At 41.4% G+C, this 14,958-nt stretch overlaps 1 protein-coding gene across 19 annotated transcripts in view; it reads left to right on the forward strand.

Annotated features, from left to right (window-relative positions):
- The window catches only part of NRXN3 (neurexin 3), a 1,006,895-nt gene that overhangs the window by 93,546 nt on the left and 898,391 nt on the right, over positions 1-14,958 (forward strand). For 8 of the 19 annotated variants that reach the window (XM_075711870.1, XM_075711871.1, XM_075711875.1 and 5 more), the window contains exon 2: positions 6,014-6,027. The exons of the other annotated variants lie outside the window; for them this stretch is intronic. In XM_075711870.1, the coding sequence (XP_075567985.1) occupies positions 6,014-6,027 (14 nt within the window). The remainder of the gene's footprint in view (positions 1-6,013; positions 6,028-14,958) is intronic. 19 annotated transcript variants of the gene reach the window in all.

A 14,958-nucleotide genomic window follows, 5' to 3' on the forward strand; every position in this document is an offset into this window, starting at 1 on the left:
GATTTATTGGCTATTGTACAAGTTCCTTGCTGAGTTTTTCCACGGTATCAGACCTCAGGCTGACATCTGGGTGAGACAATGACATTTGAGGATGACCGGCAGCACTGACCTAGGAACGTTGCTCGGAGGAAAGTTACTGCCATCCAGTGGGCAGAGTGTTGGGCTGGGAAGAGGGAGTTTTATCTTCCATCCATCATGTGAATTAGGTGACTCTTGAGACCTTTGGACTGAATCTTCCTATAATTATATGTTCTATCAAGTACCTGATTTAAAAGCTTGCTCATAAATGGTTTATTGTCTGCTGGTTTGACCACCTCTTTGTCTGCTGCTGAATCCTCCCACTGGTATTCCCTTTTCCAAAGCACAGTCTTAGGCTGTCAAAGCTCTGGGATCAGTCTAATGGCTGTGGTGCTCGCATTAAAAAAATGAGGAACTACCTTTTTTGTTTTGGTTACTTTGGGTTACCCTGCAAGTAACTTAGAGTAGTCTTGTCTCAAGTTTCCCTACAGGTGAGAAGATCCTACTACTAATATTTCTGTTAAGCAATTGTCTGGCTGATATGTAAAACCAGTTTTACTAAATAGTGCCTCTGGGTGGGTGCTGCAGGGATGCACTTTCAGTGTGCTGTAGCTGCACAGCAAAGGAGATGCTTGTTGGATATTTTAGTTTGCAAGATGAGACTTGTTTTGGCCTTCTTAAATTGATTTGATGGATTCTGGAGGACTGAATGAGTGAAAGTCTGTGCCAGTGTACGAAACCAATAAATCCTGTGTGGTTTATTTCTTCTCCCTCCCCCATATCCAGGCTTTCAGCTTCTTCTAGGAACATTTGCTCTTGCATGAATGGAATCAAGGTCATCGTAGGAAAAAGTAACCACGTGTCTGATTTTTCTTGGTGTCATGGTGTGACTCATTGACTTAATTTGACTACAGTGTGTTGTTCAAGATTCCTTCCTCCTCTGTGCTGCTAGGGGGAAGACAGATGCTTCATACTGCTGTAGATATGAACGGAAGACACTTAGTAAGGCTGAGCTTGCCATTCACCCAGTTATGCCTAGTCTGTATGGGGGCTTGCTGATCCTATCTCAGGTCACTCAAGCAATGGAATTTCCACCATATGCCATAGGAAGACTTCTCATTTCAGTAGGTCTTTCTGTAGCAAAGGTATCCTTATTTTGAGACTCACATTTTCGTTTTATTTGTTTTTCTCTCTGCTTGTAGAAAAATTAGTTAAATGACACAGCAAAACCCAAATTATGTAGCCTTGTTATGACTTTGTGGAAGAGCTGGACACAACCTGTTTGTTTTGGCTTTGAAGGAGACTTGTTTGTTTAGAATAGAAGTGTAGGGTTTGGTCATGATTGCAGGGCTTGAACCATGTAAGGCTTTACTTATCTGTGTAACAAAACCAAGTTAAAAAAGGAGCATTACTGTATTAAAAGATCAGTATGTTTGGCATGTAACTAAAATATATTTTTTTATATATATATAAAAAAACTTTAAAAAAATCCTCCGTAACATTAAGAAAATAATCTGCAGACTCTTTAAGTTTTCAAATGAGGAAAAAACTACATATATTTTCAGCCTCCATGAGGGATTTTTTTTTTTTTGTGCATGTCAGACAAAGATGTTTTAAACTGAGAAATGATAGAAGACTTTTTGAATGGGTTTCAAGCATGCTCTCTAAGAGTTGTACTTGTAGCCTTCCTTCTGGCTTTTAAGAAATTTGAGCAAATTTAACATTATAATTCTATGGTTGGTTGTTTTTCTTTTGTAGCTCTACACTGGCTGAATTTAAAATACGTGTGATCAAGCAGTTCTGTAGTGCTACTGCTCAGAGTGTTTGTATTTAATCTTTTTCCTTTAAAAATATATCCAGTGGCATAATGATGCTCTCTGTTTTGGCAGAGATCCTTTTCTAATAATTTCTAACATTTGCTTTGATATCCATGGTCCGCCTGCCCTTACCCCTTGCGGGCATTTAAACTGTAAACTGGAGGCACTTTCCAGCTTTCAGGTCCACACATGACCACAGGGACCTTGCTGACTGCGTGCTGAGCTGAGGCCAGGGTGAGCAGCCTTCTCTCTGTGTGGTTTGGTTTCCACGGAGCAGAAACTCATAGGCATATAGAGGGCTGGAAGTGCTGTGTGCTCCAGTAAGGGACTAGGGCTGTCTGTTGTGTGCGTAACGTGTGGCACCTCCCCTGTGGCTACAGCTACAGTCCCAAGAAGACTGTTGTCCCAGCTGCTCCCTCCTGCCACTTTTTCATTCTCTTTGTGATCAATACTAAATCTATATGCAAAAGGGTGTGAGTGTGTGTATATTTATGTAGATACACGTAAAAATATAGAGTAATTCCTTGATTAGTTCTGAAGTGTGGTGGGTTTTCATATATACACTTGTGTAGAGAAAGATGTGTGTGTACATATAAATACACATATATGTATATATACACACAAAAGCTTACGCTTTTCTCTGTTTTCCTTCTCACATCAAGAACTGCTCTTCAACAATGTAGGATCACCCACAACGAGGGAAGTTTAAAGCAACAGAAAATAGAAGGGGTCAGGGAAGGAAGAGGATAGAGGGGAAAAAAAAGGTCGAATTCTTGGAGAGAACACACATATGTATCTTTTCTCTTTGACTTGAAAAGAAATGGGAGCTAAATTCAAACCAACCCTTTTGTGACTTGGAATTACCTGGGTGTAGCCTTTCCAATGTGTTTTTGCTTATCACTTGGTTTCTGTCCTTGGACCCCCTATTCATAAAAATGCAACTAATCTCATCTCTGGGTTGGTTTGTTTAGTTATGTGTAAAAGAGTGTCAGTAGGTATAATTCCTACATTAGGGGAAGAGAGCGAAGACTGGAGCAAGAAAAGTAGCAGACAAAAAGTTGTTGAAAGTGTAAGTTAACAGAAGAATGGGGATTAATCCACTCTGAAGGTAGACATTACCTTCTTCCTTCCATACCCAACTCCTGGAGGTTAGCAGTATGCTGGGTACATAGGCTATGCAACGTTGTCTCCTCTCTTTCAGGATTAGGAAGAACATCAGCTTGAACTTGGGTCTTGCCGTTTTCTGGGTATACTTTTTAATCTTTTTTTTTTTTTCTTCCTCTTTCCCTGTTTTTTTTCCCCTAGGGCTAGACTGATGAAGGTATTTTGGGATGTTTTAGGCATTTATACAAGTGACGTAAAATCTATTCTATGGTTTTTATTCATATTGAGTTAGCTCAGTGGCTTCTCACGAAAGCAAGAGAATTTTGTGCTGTGTGCTTCCTCACTGATCCCTCTTTATCTCTCCCAGCAAGAGGCAGTGCTGGAGGTCCTCACAGTAATTTACTGCTTCACCTTCTCCCCACTCCTCTCTTATTTTGGTAGTTACCTTTATGGAGGAGAAAGCAGCCAGGTAGGTACAAATTGTCGATGCAGGCAGCAGAAGTCAATAAGAAGGCAGGCAGGGAGTGAGATTGAGGAAGGCAGCTATAGATTTCTTTGCTTATTTCTTGTGAGTTTTTCAGAACTTGTGTGATTCACTCTTGTCAGATGCTATTTTGAGCCAAGCAGAGATGAACACATTCCCACAGTGAACAAAAAAGGCTGTCTGCATTCTTGCTTTTTTCCTTGAAACTCTTGAGCTTTCATTTTTAGCAGATCCTTTAGTGATAATGTATGAATGGGAGATGGTGGAGGTGGGAGAGATCATCTCTGCTCTTCCTACAATGAGGTGCTCCACTGAAAGCCTGTAAAACAGGGAAAGGCAAACAGGCATCCTAAAAAGTGCATAAACTGGGGAAGAAAATGTGTGATGGTTGATTGTGGTGTGGGGTTTTTTTTGGGTTGTTTTTTTTTTTTTTTGGTGCAACTGAACGTGAAGTATTGGTAACAGGAGTGTCTAGACAAAGAGGAATTAATCTGAATATCAGTGAGAATTGTATTAATTTTTATACTGGTTGAATCTAAATGCATCTTGGAAGAGAATCTATAAAAGTTCAGTTGTTTGCCTTTAAAATCAAGCCTAGAGCAAAGCACTGCTCAGTAATTGTATGGACCAATCCTGTCCTAGTCCTGACATGAACTGGATTAATCTTATGGACATTTTCTGCCCTTAATTCCCAACCATCTAGTATTACTGCCTGTTTTAACCTTCTGAAGGGTACCTGAGAATTTGTTTTATTGAAAGTGTTTGATTTGGATCTGATTTGTTTCTATTGTCTAGAAGCTTTGTTGATCTGTCTGGTCTGATTTGCTGTGGGGAGCAATTGTTTATGTTAATATGCTTTACAGAAAGTGAGGAGGAGATGAAGAGAAATAGGTTTCATTTTTGCTTTCTCAATGTTGAAATCTTGGAAAATGAGAAAAAGCAGCCTTTTATGTCATACAGAAGCAGTAAGATAAGGTGGAGGTGAACGTCTCTTCAGCCATCCTGAGGGCAGGAAGCCCACAAGCTTTTCTTGGAGTACTGGGCCTTTAGGGACAGGCAGTGCCAAAGAGCAGTAGGGTAACAGAGTCATGCAGGAGAATTGGCTTGTTGCTTTGCTCCTGCCCAATTGGATTACCTGCTTACTCATCCGTTCTCCTGAGCAGATGTCAGAGCAAGGAGGTGACAGAGGAATTCATTAATACTGCAGTAGGTCAGTAAGCTTGCAGGGGAGAAGCTGAAAAGAATAAGAGATTCTCTGTGTGAGTATGTACAGACACATGCCTGTGTCTGCCCTCCCCTGGGCCCAGTGGAATTTGCTTTTAGAAGCAATTACAGCAAGCCTGCTTTCTCCATGAAGAGCACTGGCATTGCTCCCTCCTCTTGCTGTGGGATCATGTGGCTGACAGCTTGCATCACCCCAAGAGCTTGACAAGAGTACAGGGAACCAGAGGCAATGTGTATCCTGTAGGCGCCTCAAAGGTGCTTATTTTAGAGTTGCAAGACAAGCAGTTGCTTGTAGAGAGCACAAGTGTTAATCCTCCCGATGGGGAGGGACGAAGCTGTATTCCTGTAGGGACTAAAATCTGCTACAGCTAATGCAAAGAGGCACCTGCTACAAGGAGGAACAGTCTTCATCTGCTGTTCCATCTCTGAGCAGCAAGGATGTGAAAGCTCTGTATAGCTAGGCAAAATTTGAATTTTATAGAGAGCTGGTGTAGAGGTTTGGGATGGAGTGTTTATCTGTCTGTGGCTACCCAAACTTGGTTCATTTTAATGACTCATGAGATGAACTGGGTTATCACCTGGGTGGGAGACCAAATGTGTTGCCTTTTCCTTTTTCTGCATGTCCCTGTGGCATGGTCTCTGGGAAGAAGACAACATCATTAGTTCAGTCTTCAGAGTCCTTTTTGTGGTACTGCCAGTTTCTTATTTACAGTGGCAACAGAATGAGAAATCTGTTTTGACTGTCTTCCAATGGATTTCAGCCCAGAAGTTTACAAGTGAGCCATCTCCTCTTTTTGGGGGAAGAGATATGAATAGAGAGGGTATGTATTACACTCCTTCAGGAATTGGTTTCCCTTAGCCAGATCACCAGAGGCTGTGAAGCTGCTAGATACTGTGGGGCAAAGAAGGGGACTATTTGTTGGGAGACCTTTAAGGAAATTCTAAATACTACAAAAAGATGTTTTGATGAAGTTGCTGAAGGCTTGGAAGGATGTAATGAGATGTAATAATAGGAAACTGAGCACAGCAATATACATTTAAATACCAAAACCCCCTTTGCAAACCATAAGACCTGTTACTAAGGAGTCAGGCTGCTTCATCCATCTGAAACTGGGATGAAATAACTGGCAAAGCCAGTGGGAGAAGGCTGGAGGGGCTGGTACTGAAAGTATTGGATAAATGGTCAAATAAGTCTTCGATTATTTGCATGGGTCTAGTGGTTGTGTGAAGTACTCCACTGAATTACCCAGAGCATTCTTATTTTACAAGTCAGTGTTGACTCCAGTGCTCAGGTAGGATGGGATGCAAAGGAGTGCTGCTCTGTTGAGAGTGTCAGTTGACTCAATGAATATGTTGTCATGCCAAGGAGCAAGGGTCAGAGTAACAAACAGCGAACAAACTAGTTGAGGACTTGAGGGCAATATAAGCCACATCCATGCAACATTGCATCTCCAAAGAGCCAGCCAACTGGGTTCAAAACAGATTTAGCTCAGGTGGAAGACTACAGCAATGCCACAATCTATTTCCAGTCCCAGTTTGGTATCTCCACAAGATGTCACACTGTGCCAAGCAGAAGTCCTATTCTGTTCAGAGATAATCTGGGGTGCTCTCTACTGTATTCCAGTGCATGCAGTAGCTATGCCTGGTAATGTCACACCAGGAAGAGCCCAGGTAAGGAATAAATGGCTGTGTACTGTGAGCAACTGCCTACTTACACGTGCATGGAGCCAGAGCATGTTTTGCACAGGTAGGCTAGCTGCCCATTCAGTTCTGCACTTGTGAGAGTCTCATTCAAGAGAATACAAGATTGGAGAGGGGAACTGAAGTTTGAATACTACTTTCATGGTAGCCAACTAGAGAAATTTATGTGAGTTTAAGCTATATGTTGAGGAATGAGGCATCTAGCCCCCCTTCTGAGGCATCAGTAGCTCAGCCAGGCAAAACGCATTGTTCAGGAGCTGTTACAGGGGATAACAGCCCCTCTTCTTCCTCTCCTGGTAGCACTCATTTACCTTGTGCATCGAATTCAGATAGCAGGGTAAGTCACACTCCATCAACTCTTTTAAATCACTTCTAATACATATTTTAAGTGACAATGTTGTAGTTAATTGCTGAATTACCATTTTTCAGTAGTCACTAGCGTAAGTCCTCAGTTGCCTTGGTGTAGCTTTATGGTACATAGATATCTGTACCTAAGCCTGGGACTGCTGCTCAGGTGTGCCCATCCTGTAGGTCCATAAAGGCCTTGTGTTTCCCAGGAATGAGGCATCATGCCAGTGCAATGCCTGAGAAATAAACTCAAGATGGGAGCCTTTCATTACACTGCCTAGGGGACCAGATGGAGCAACTGATGAGACAAGTTTAAATGGCTAAGTGTGTGCAGCTTGGTTAAGCATTGACTGAGGGTGGGTATGTGAACTCTGCCAGGTACTTCAAGGGCACTCACACCAACCAGTCTGTCATGCCTTTTAGGCAAGGCTCCTTGTCAGGAAGCAGGGATGGTGCCTACTGGGAAATTGGGAAAGCAGGAGATGTGCTGTTGCCTATGTGCCGTTTAGGAACACAACCCATCTGTTTGGAGCACCTCAGCAGATCTCCTGCCATTTGTGAGTGAATGGGACAGAAAGAGCTTATCAACACAGCAGGTCTTCACTGATTTTTTTTTTTTTTTTTTTTTTTTTTTTTTGGAGATGCTTGTACCATAGTGGTTAGGCCATTACTACTGCTTGCCTGCACAGGCAAAACCAGGTACTGCTGCTTTCTGTGAGGTTGGAGTGTTTTGCGCATTTAAAAGCGGGGTTAATATTGTTTCCACCTTCTATGCACAAGCTGCCTAGCAGTTTCCCTGTCTCTTGCAAACTTTTTATTGACATAGGAGACTTTTTCCAAGGAAAGGGATGATATCTTCAGTGGGATATAAGAGAATGAATGAGACACCAGTAAGAGAGGGGGAAATAAAAAAAACCCCAAACCAACAACCACTTCATAGTGACTCTTCCATGCAGCAATGCTTGTGTTGTAGTACTGATGAAGGTTGGATTGCCCATATCTTGAAGTACTTCCTGGTTTTGGGCTTCAAGTGTCATTTCTTTATACTCGGTGTAACTTCCTTTCTTGGTGTTCAATGCCCTTCAGGCCCAAAGCTTGCAGAGCAGAGTGGCACTGCTGAGGCCGGGCACAGACCTGATGCATGCGAGTGAAGTGTGTAGTCCCTCCGGCAGCAGGTGACGTGTCACTGCTCCATGTGGCAGCTGGCTCTGACATACATGCTTTTCCTAGGTGTCTCACAGCCTGCACAACAGGCTGTATTGGAGAACAGAGCACCTTGTTTCATATACATATAAGAATGGGTCCTTTCATGCCTACAAGCAGTGCCCAGGACCTGCCTCTCTCCCTGCAGGACTCTTCTGGTTCCCTGCACATCTTCTGTGCAGGGTGGGGTGTGTGCTGCTGCAGGGTGCACCCAAAATGAGAGGTGTCCCCTGTGAAAGGGCCATTTGTGGGAATCTGAGGTTAAGGACCAGGAGGGAAGAAAGACCAGAAAAATTACTGTATTATGAAGCTCTGAGGAAAGGATTGGTAAGGAGGTTGCTATTGTACAGATTAAATGAGGGGGGAAAAAATTCCCTCCACTGCTGTATTTGAACTCCTTTATGCTTCAGAGTTCTTTCTGGTGTTGAAATAAGGTGGGTGTGATAATGCTGTTTTCTTTTGTTGTATGTTGGTTAACAATTTACAGCTGTATCATAGCTATTAGATTAACCTCTGCTCACCAGTGGAGACCTGAGAATTGCTCCATAGACCCCTGAGATGTTAAAAGAAATAAGAAGTTTCTTCTAGAGCTGAACTAGGGGACTACAGTCTTGGGGCTCCACCAGTTAAGCAGACGTTACAAAGATGGACCATTGAACCAAATGATAAAATGTTAAAGTCTGATCCTTAGAGAACTTGTGTGCCTGGGAGCTGAGCACCAGGAGCAATTTAGTCTTTTGCTGCTACATCAAGGAAGGAAATCAGAGACTGGCCCTGGCACAAGAGAAAAATCAGCTCCAGGGAAGAAATGAATTTATTATTGAATAAATGAAAAGATTGCAGTATTCATTGCAACTATGCCTTAATGGACATACCACAATTGTTCTTAAGCATCTTTCATCTTGAAGGATCCTGAAGTGCTTTCAGAATTGTGTGGACAGGAGGATTTATTTAGCTTGCAACTAATGTTTTGTCATTCAGCAGCACACTAATTCAACTTATGCAGTTAAGGACAGGAATGTAGAAAAATTTCCCATCTGATTTTAACTTCAAAGGAAATAATTACTGATGTTGGAAAGCAGCCAGATTATCTGAACTAACTTTGTTGCTCATGAGATTTTTAAAAAACATGTTGGGGAAGCCCTCACTTTTCATCTGTTCCAGTGGTGTCCTCTCCAGTGACACTGCAGCCTCTAGTAATTGCATTCAATATAGCTGAAGGTTAGAGAACTGACAGATAGCAAGTTACCCTGTTTGCTTACTGCAGCAGGGTATTTCCATGCAAAGGTATTGCTTTATTACTGATTCAGAGGGAAACACTTCTAGAAATTTACATCTCTTTCTGCAGAAACCTGAGGTCTGGAGGTTACCCATCCAAGAACAATGTTAACATCTGTAGCTGTAGCCAGTATTTCCAGCACCGTTTTGAAGGGAACTGGGTGAAGCAAGGCATTTTCCTATTCTGTTCTAAGTGTTATCCTATGTTTCACTTAAGTCTGTGTAACTTGAATGGGAGAAATAATCTGTGTCTAAATTCAGTCAACAAGGAAACCTAGAAGACCAAAAAGAGATGGCATTAGTTGCACACAAATTTGGCAAGTATGGTAGTTGGTAGAAAGATCTGATGAGGATGGTCTTCAGAGGGAGAGGTTCTGACTGACTAAATGTTTGTGAGGATAGATTTGTTAATTATTTGGAACCACTGAAGCATTGTTGAGATTTATAGCTGAAGCTTGAGGGGAGAGTGATTGGTCTATGGTCCCATGGAGAGTCCGTATTTGAAGCCACTCTGTCCTCTCTGGCTCATCAGACTTCTACTCTAGAACATTGACAGTGGCTCCCAAATTGGTATCTTTCAGTCTGGCACGTATGGTACGTTTGTAGTTTAGTGTTTAAAAAGAAAAAAGCAAGATGGAAGAAAAATCCTTCATCAGCAACTTTTTCGGATTTCACTAGGAGGAAATGATAGGACAAGAGGAAATGGCCTCAAGCTGCGTCAGGGGAGGTTTAGATTGGATATTAGGAAAAATTTCTTCACAGAAAGGGTAGTCAAGCATTGGAACAGGCTGCCCAGAGAGGTGGTGGAGTAGTCATCCCTAGAGGTGTTCAAAAAACGGGTGGACGTGGCACCTGGGGACATGTTTTATTGGACATGGTGGTGTTGGGTTGATGGTTGGACTGATGATCTTAGAGGTCCTTTCCAATCTTAATGATTCCTAGTTTTACTTTCATTAAAATATAATCCAGCCACCAAGCCAGGAAACATTAAATTATTTCTCTACCCTTAATTGGTTTAGTGGTGGACTTAGTAGTGTTAGGTTAATGGTTGGACTGGATGATCTTAAAGGTCTTTTCCAACCTAAACGATTCTATGATTGTAACTGCATTGCTCTGAACTTTGATGGTGACTGCAGCTTTAATTTGAGATGTGCTAATCATCTCTGCCAATCACATGGTAATTCACGGTCAGATCCAGCAGAAGCAGTCAACCAGAAGCTTGTCAGATAATCTCCTTTAAAGCAGTACCTGCCTGTGGTGGGGTTCTCCAGTCTGTTCCTTTTCATTCCTCTTGTAATAAAATCCGGCATTCCTGAGGCAGTTGTGCTGTGCTCAAGATCCGTTTGTTTTTTCTAAAATGTTTAAATGTAATAATCTCTAATCTGCATATTATATTAACATATGGAAAGACAGCAAACAAGCTGCCAGGAGGTTTCTGGGATTTCTTCCATCCTCAAACTGATAGGGCTTGTTTAAATCGGATCTGTAATGGCAACAGACATGGGTTTGCATAGACACATTTTGCTCTCCTAAGGAATAACAAATAGACAGCAGTGTCATACATGCAGATTCCAACAGGGAGCTTTCAAGGTTAACCTCCAGGGCTCCCTTACTTGTGGCTGATGAAGTTGTCAGAGCTGCTCAGGGGAGGCACAGCCTCACAGTTGCTTATCTGGGGAGAGATGCCACTACCAAGTGCGCAGGAAGCTGCCTTGGAGTTTGTTTTGGGTCGTTCTCATGTGGAAGCCTATGTAATCAGCCATGTGTCAGTGTGCATCTCCTGCTTTCCTCTTGTCTTCTTTTCAGCCATCTTCTTCTGTCTTGTCTTCTTACTTTTACTTGGGATTGTGAAATAACCCGACTGTTGAGCCATGATGTGACCCAAATGATCTTACACAATCTGGCTGGCCAGTAGGACTTAGCTACAAAATCATGAGATCCAGATCATTGTAACCTTCTCTCACAGACCTGTTGCTTCATGCAGCATGTAAAGAATACACGCTGAGTATACACTGGACTACATAATTTTTAATTATAGGAAGAACTTTTGCCCCAACTTGCAATTGAAGCACTGTATGACACTTCCAGAAGTGGTGTCAACATGTCCATATATTCCACAGGTGCCTTAAACAGTATTGACCAATGGGCACAACCCTCTGTAAAGGCTGGTCTGCTGCTTGTTACCAGAGAGATAGAAATGGGGTGGAGTCCAATGCCCCTAGTGCATCATAATGAACAATAAGATTCAGCAATATGCAGGCAATTGCAAAATAAATAATAAGGAAGGATGAAGCAAACCAATTAAGGTAGTTTGTGCTAATGTAAACCACCTATACTCATAACTACTTTGTATGGTGCCTATTTGGTGTATAAAATATAATTGTAATAGTTCAAGTGACTTTCTGTATCAGGTGAAATCCTGGCCCTACTGACTTAGGCAGGAATTTTGCTTTCAAAACAGTAGCCCTAGCTAAGTCATTCCAGTTCACTTGCTTATAAGAAGTAAAATCTCAAGCATTCAGTTTATCTGCCTGCTGATGTGTGTTGCAAAAATGCTAAAAACCCCGGCATCCTAGCGAGAAATGTATGTAGGTTCTGCAGAGGCCACTGATGTAGGCGTTCCTCAGTTGCAAAAGCAATTCTGCTGACTGAGCCTGCAGTCTCGGGCAAGTCACTTGACTCCCGCATGTAATGGGGGAGTCATGACAACGAGATGCTATGTTTCACAAATATGTTGCAAGGTCTAGCGTAATGTAGTATGTAGAGCAGTCTGAGAGGCAGACTGAGGGCAGGAAGGTGCAAATCATGGCTGTAATAACAAACAAATGACTTGCAACTTTTGTCATCTACCTATTCAAAGTACTCAACAAACCTTGTAATCCGTATAGAGGAATCAGTGTAACCAATTGCATGGATTAGTTTCAGATTCATTTCATATAGCTTAGTACACATAATAAAGGAGAAAAAACATATATATTTTGACATATTATAGAAAAATCTGTTGTAGCTAAACCATTATTATTTGAACTGAAATGTGGTTACAATACCAGAGTTATATTTAGGGTTTTATAAATAGGGAACGGTCTCTTTAAAGTAAACTCTTTTCTTCTATGGGTATAGAGTTCTAATCTGTCAGTTATGAGAAATGTTATGAGTGTGAGCAAAAATAACCTTGGTTTTTTTGGTGATAACTTAAAGCACTGAGAAGTGTCATGGTTTGGATAAGCTTGGAGGGTGGATGTCTTATGTCTTCCTGATTGTCTGCTCTGTGGCCATCTCAGCTGGCCATGGTCTAAGATGACTCTAAGATGACTTTTGACCAGGAAAAAAAAAAAAAAAAGAAATCTTGCTTCCAATCCAAATTGGGGAATGAGTCCTAAGGAGTTTGCAAAGAAAGTGAGAGAAGTCCTTTGATTATTGCTTTGATTTGGTTCTGAAGGAAATGAATTTCTGAAAGCATTTGTCAAGGGTAGGGGCCATCACCAGTTACTTGCCATTTAGAGAAATAGGCTGGCTAGTCTCTCTGCTGTTGAAGCTTTTCCACAGATGAGACATATCTTCTTTTCTTCCTTGCAAACAGTTATTTCAGCCATAAAGAAACACTGTACTTTATTTCCAGGATAATATTTACTCTGCAGAAGGAATAAATATATGTAAGATAAAAATTGATAGTAGGGTGATATATGGTAGACAAATCCAACAATGTTGTGAAAGAAATAACGTCTTAGCATTGAGATCAAGATGTGGTTGCAGGAAGAGTCATAATTTTGAAATCCTTTGCTTGGGTGTGATTAAAATCTTGACAATAATTAACATTGTGTTGGGGCTTTTTTTGCCCCGTTTTCCTTTGTACTTTGTTTTAGAGGAAACTGGAATCGTGCATTTCTAAGTTGCCTGTTCTCAATTCTGAGAAAAGTTTCAGTTATGTGGATCCTAAAGGCTCCCAACTTTACTGCTCTGCCTTTATCTCATGGTTTATTTTATGGGAAGGTGGATGCTATATGACTGTTTCAGGTTGGGGCTTTTAAAACAATGCAGGATTCACTGTTATCAAAGATAACATGAGCTCAAGACAACCTGACATATACATGCTCTAGTGGCTAAACACAGTGGTGGCATATATTTTCTAAATATTCATAGGTACATGGATTCTGGTTTTGACTTGTGCCTCATTTTTGCAATTAAAAAAATCCAGACATGTTCTCACTCATTTTATACTTTAAAAAAAAAAAAAATCACATTGCATGATTACTCAAAAGCAATTTTTCCCTAGAGAGCTATAAGCCTATGAAAAATAGGAACTTATCCACACTAGCTATTATTTAATTTCTTCAGAGTATCTAGAAGGACTCTACATTCATTCCTAAGTGAAATTATGCAGAGGAGAACTTGAAAGAAAACTTTTAACTTTACCAAAATTTTGTGCCCTTTGATAAACTTTTCCAAGGGAAGAGAGGGAAATCCCTTTACTATTGCTTTCTAAAGTGATGAGAGAGTCCTCTGCTTGGAAACAAGAGCTGAGTGAGCTTTTCGCATATTTGTTTCTGCACCTTTTGATCTAAATGCTTATTTGAGAGTCTCTCTTCCTCTTGTCTATGTGTTATTTAGCAGATTTACAGGATTCAGAACTATTCTTGCCAAGTGAAGTGACCCCTCCTTATCCTCACACCACTGGCAGGCTTAGGTATCACACAAAACGCTTTCTAGCCTGCATCCTGAAGAAAAGAAAATGTGAAAAGCAAGTAGCTTGCACCATCACCTTCTGTCACAGCCAGGACTTAGGGATATGCCCAGCCAGAAATAAGCAAATAGCTTCAGGAGAAATGCTGCTTGTGTACTATTATGACCATAGTTTGCTGGCAGTCTGGACCTTGTTTAGTTGTTGAGTTGGGTGCAGAAGAGCATAATGCATACCCAGGTATGAATGGAAGCAGCAGGGTGAGGTGCAGATTGCTAGTTGTGTCTTAGCTGCACCCTATGGTGGGGGAGATTTTTTTTTTTCCCCTATTGTGCCAGGGATTTTTGTCTCTAGTATGAATCATTGGTATCCAAAGTGGGTACCAGTGTTGAGGCAGTGAGAGACCGCTCCAGATGGGTCAGGTAGTAACAGTGGTAGTGGGAAAGGGAAAGAAAGCAACCGCTTTGGGTGGTTATTTTGGATGGCATTGAGGAAGGGGAATTTTTTTAATTGATCCAGTAGATGTAATTTGGAGTCCAGAGACCTGGGGGTTTTGTTCACATCTCTCTAACTTGCAGTGTGTCTTGAGAGGTTTTTCCTGTATCTTTCTGTTTCTGTATCCCTTCCCCTAGAACAGAAATAACAGTTGTGTAAGAGACTTAGGCCATTCAGTTTTGCAATCATGTCACTGATTTTCCACCAGTGCAACTGCTAAAAGCATTAGACTTACACGAGCATCAGAGTGAAGTAATGCTCAGATGATTCAGGCCATTAAGGTTTTAAGCTTTCTGTAAAAACACTAAGTATGGTGATTATCTGGGGCTTGGATCTGGACACTGAATAAAATGCAAATGTAACATCCGGGCAGTATTGCTGGATGTTTCCTTCAGAGAAGGGGGAGCCAGAGAGGGGGATGCAGGGATAGTGCTTGTGATTTGATTCTTAGCCTTGAATGTTATACTTCCCTGAATCCACTTAGCAGAAACTTCTTAAAAATAGTAGTCTGTTCGTTGCTATTCTTCCTAGTTTTGAGTTTATATTATTGCAGGCTCATGTAGCTTGGTGTACCAAACTGATCGTGTGGATCTTCTGAATGCTGTAAA

Source organism: Pelecanus crispus, chromosome 6, assembly GCF_030463565.1.
Source record: "Pelecanus crispus isolate bPelCri1 chromosome 6, bPelCri1.pri, whole genome shotgun sequence".
Taxonomy (NCBI): domain Eukaryota; kingdom Metazoa; phylum Chordata; class Aves; order Pelecaniformes; family Pelecanidae; genus Pelecanus; species Pelecanus crispus.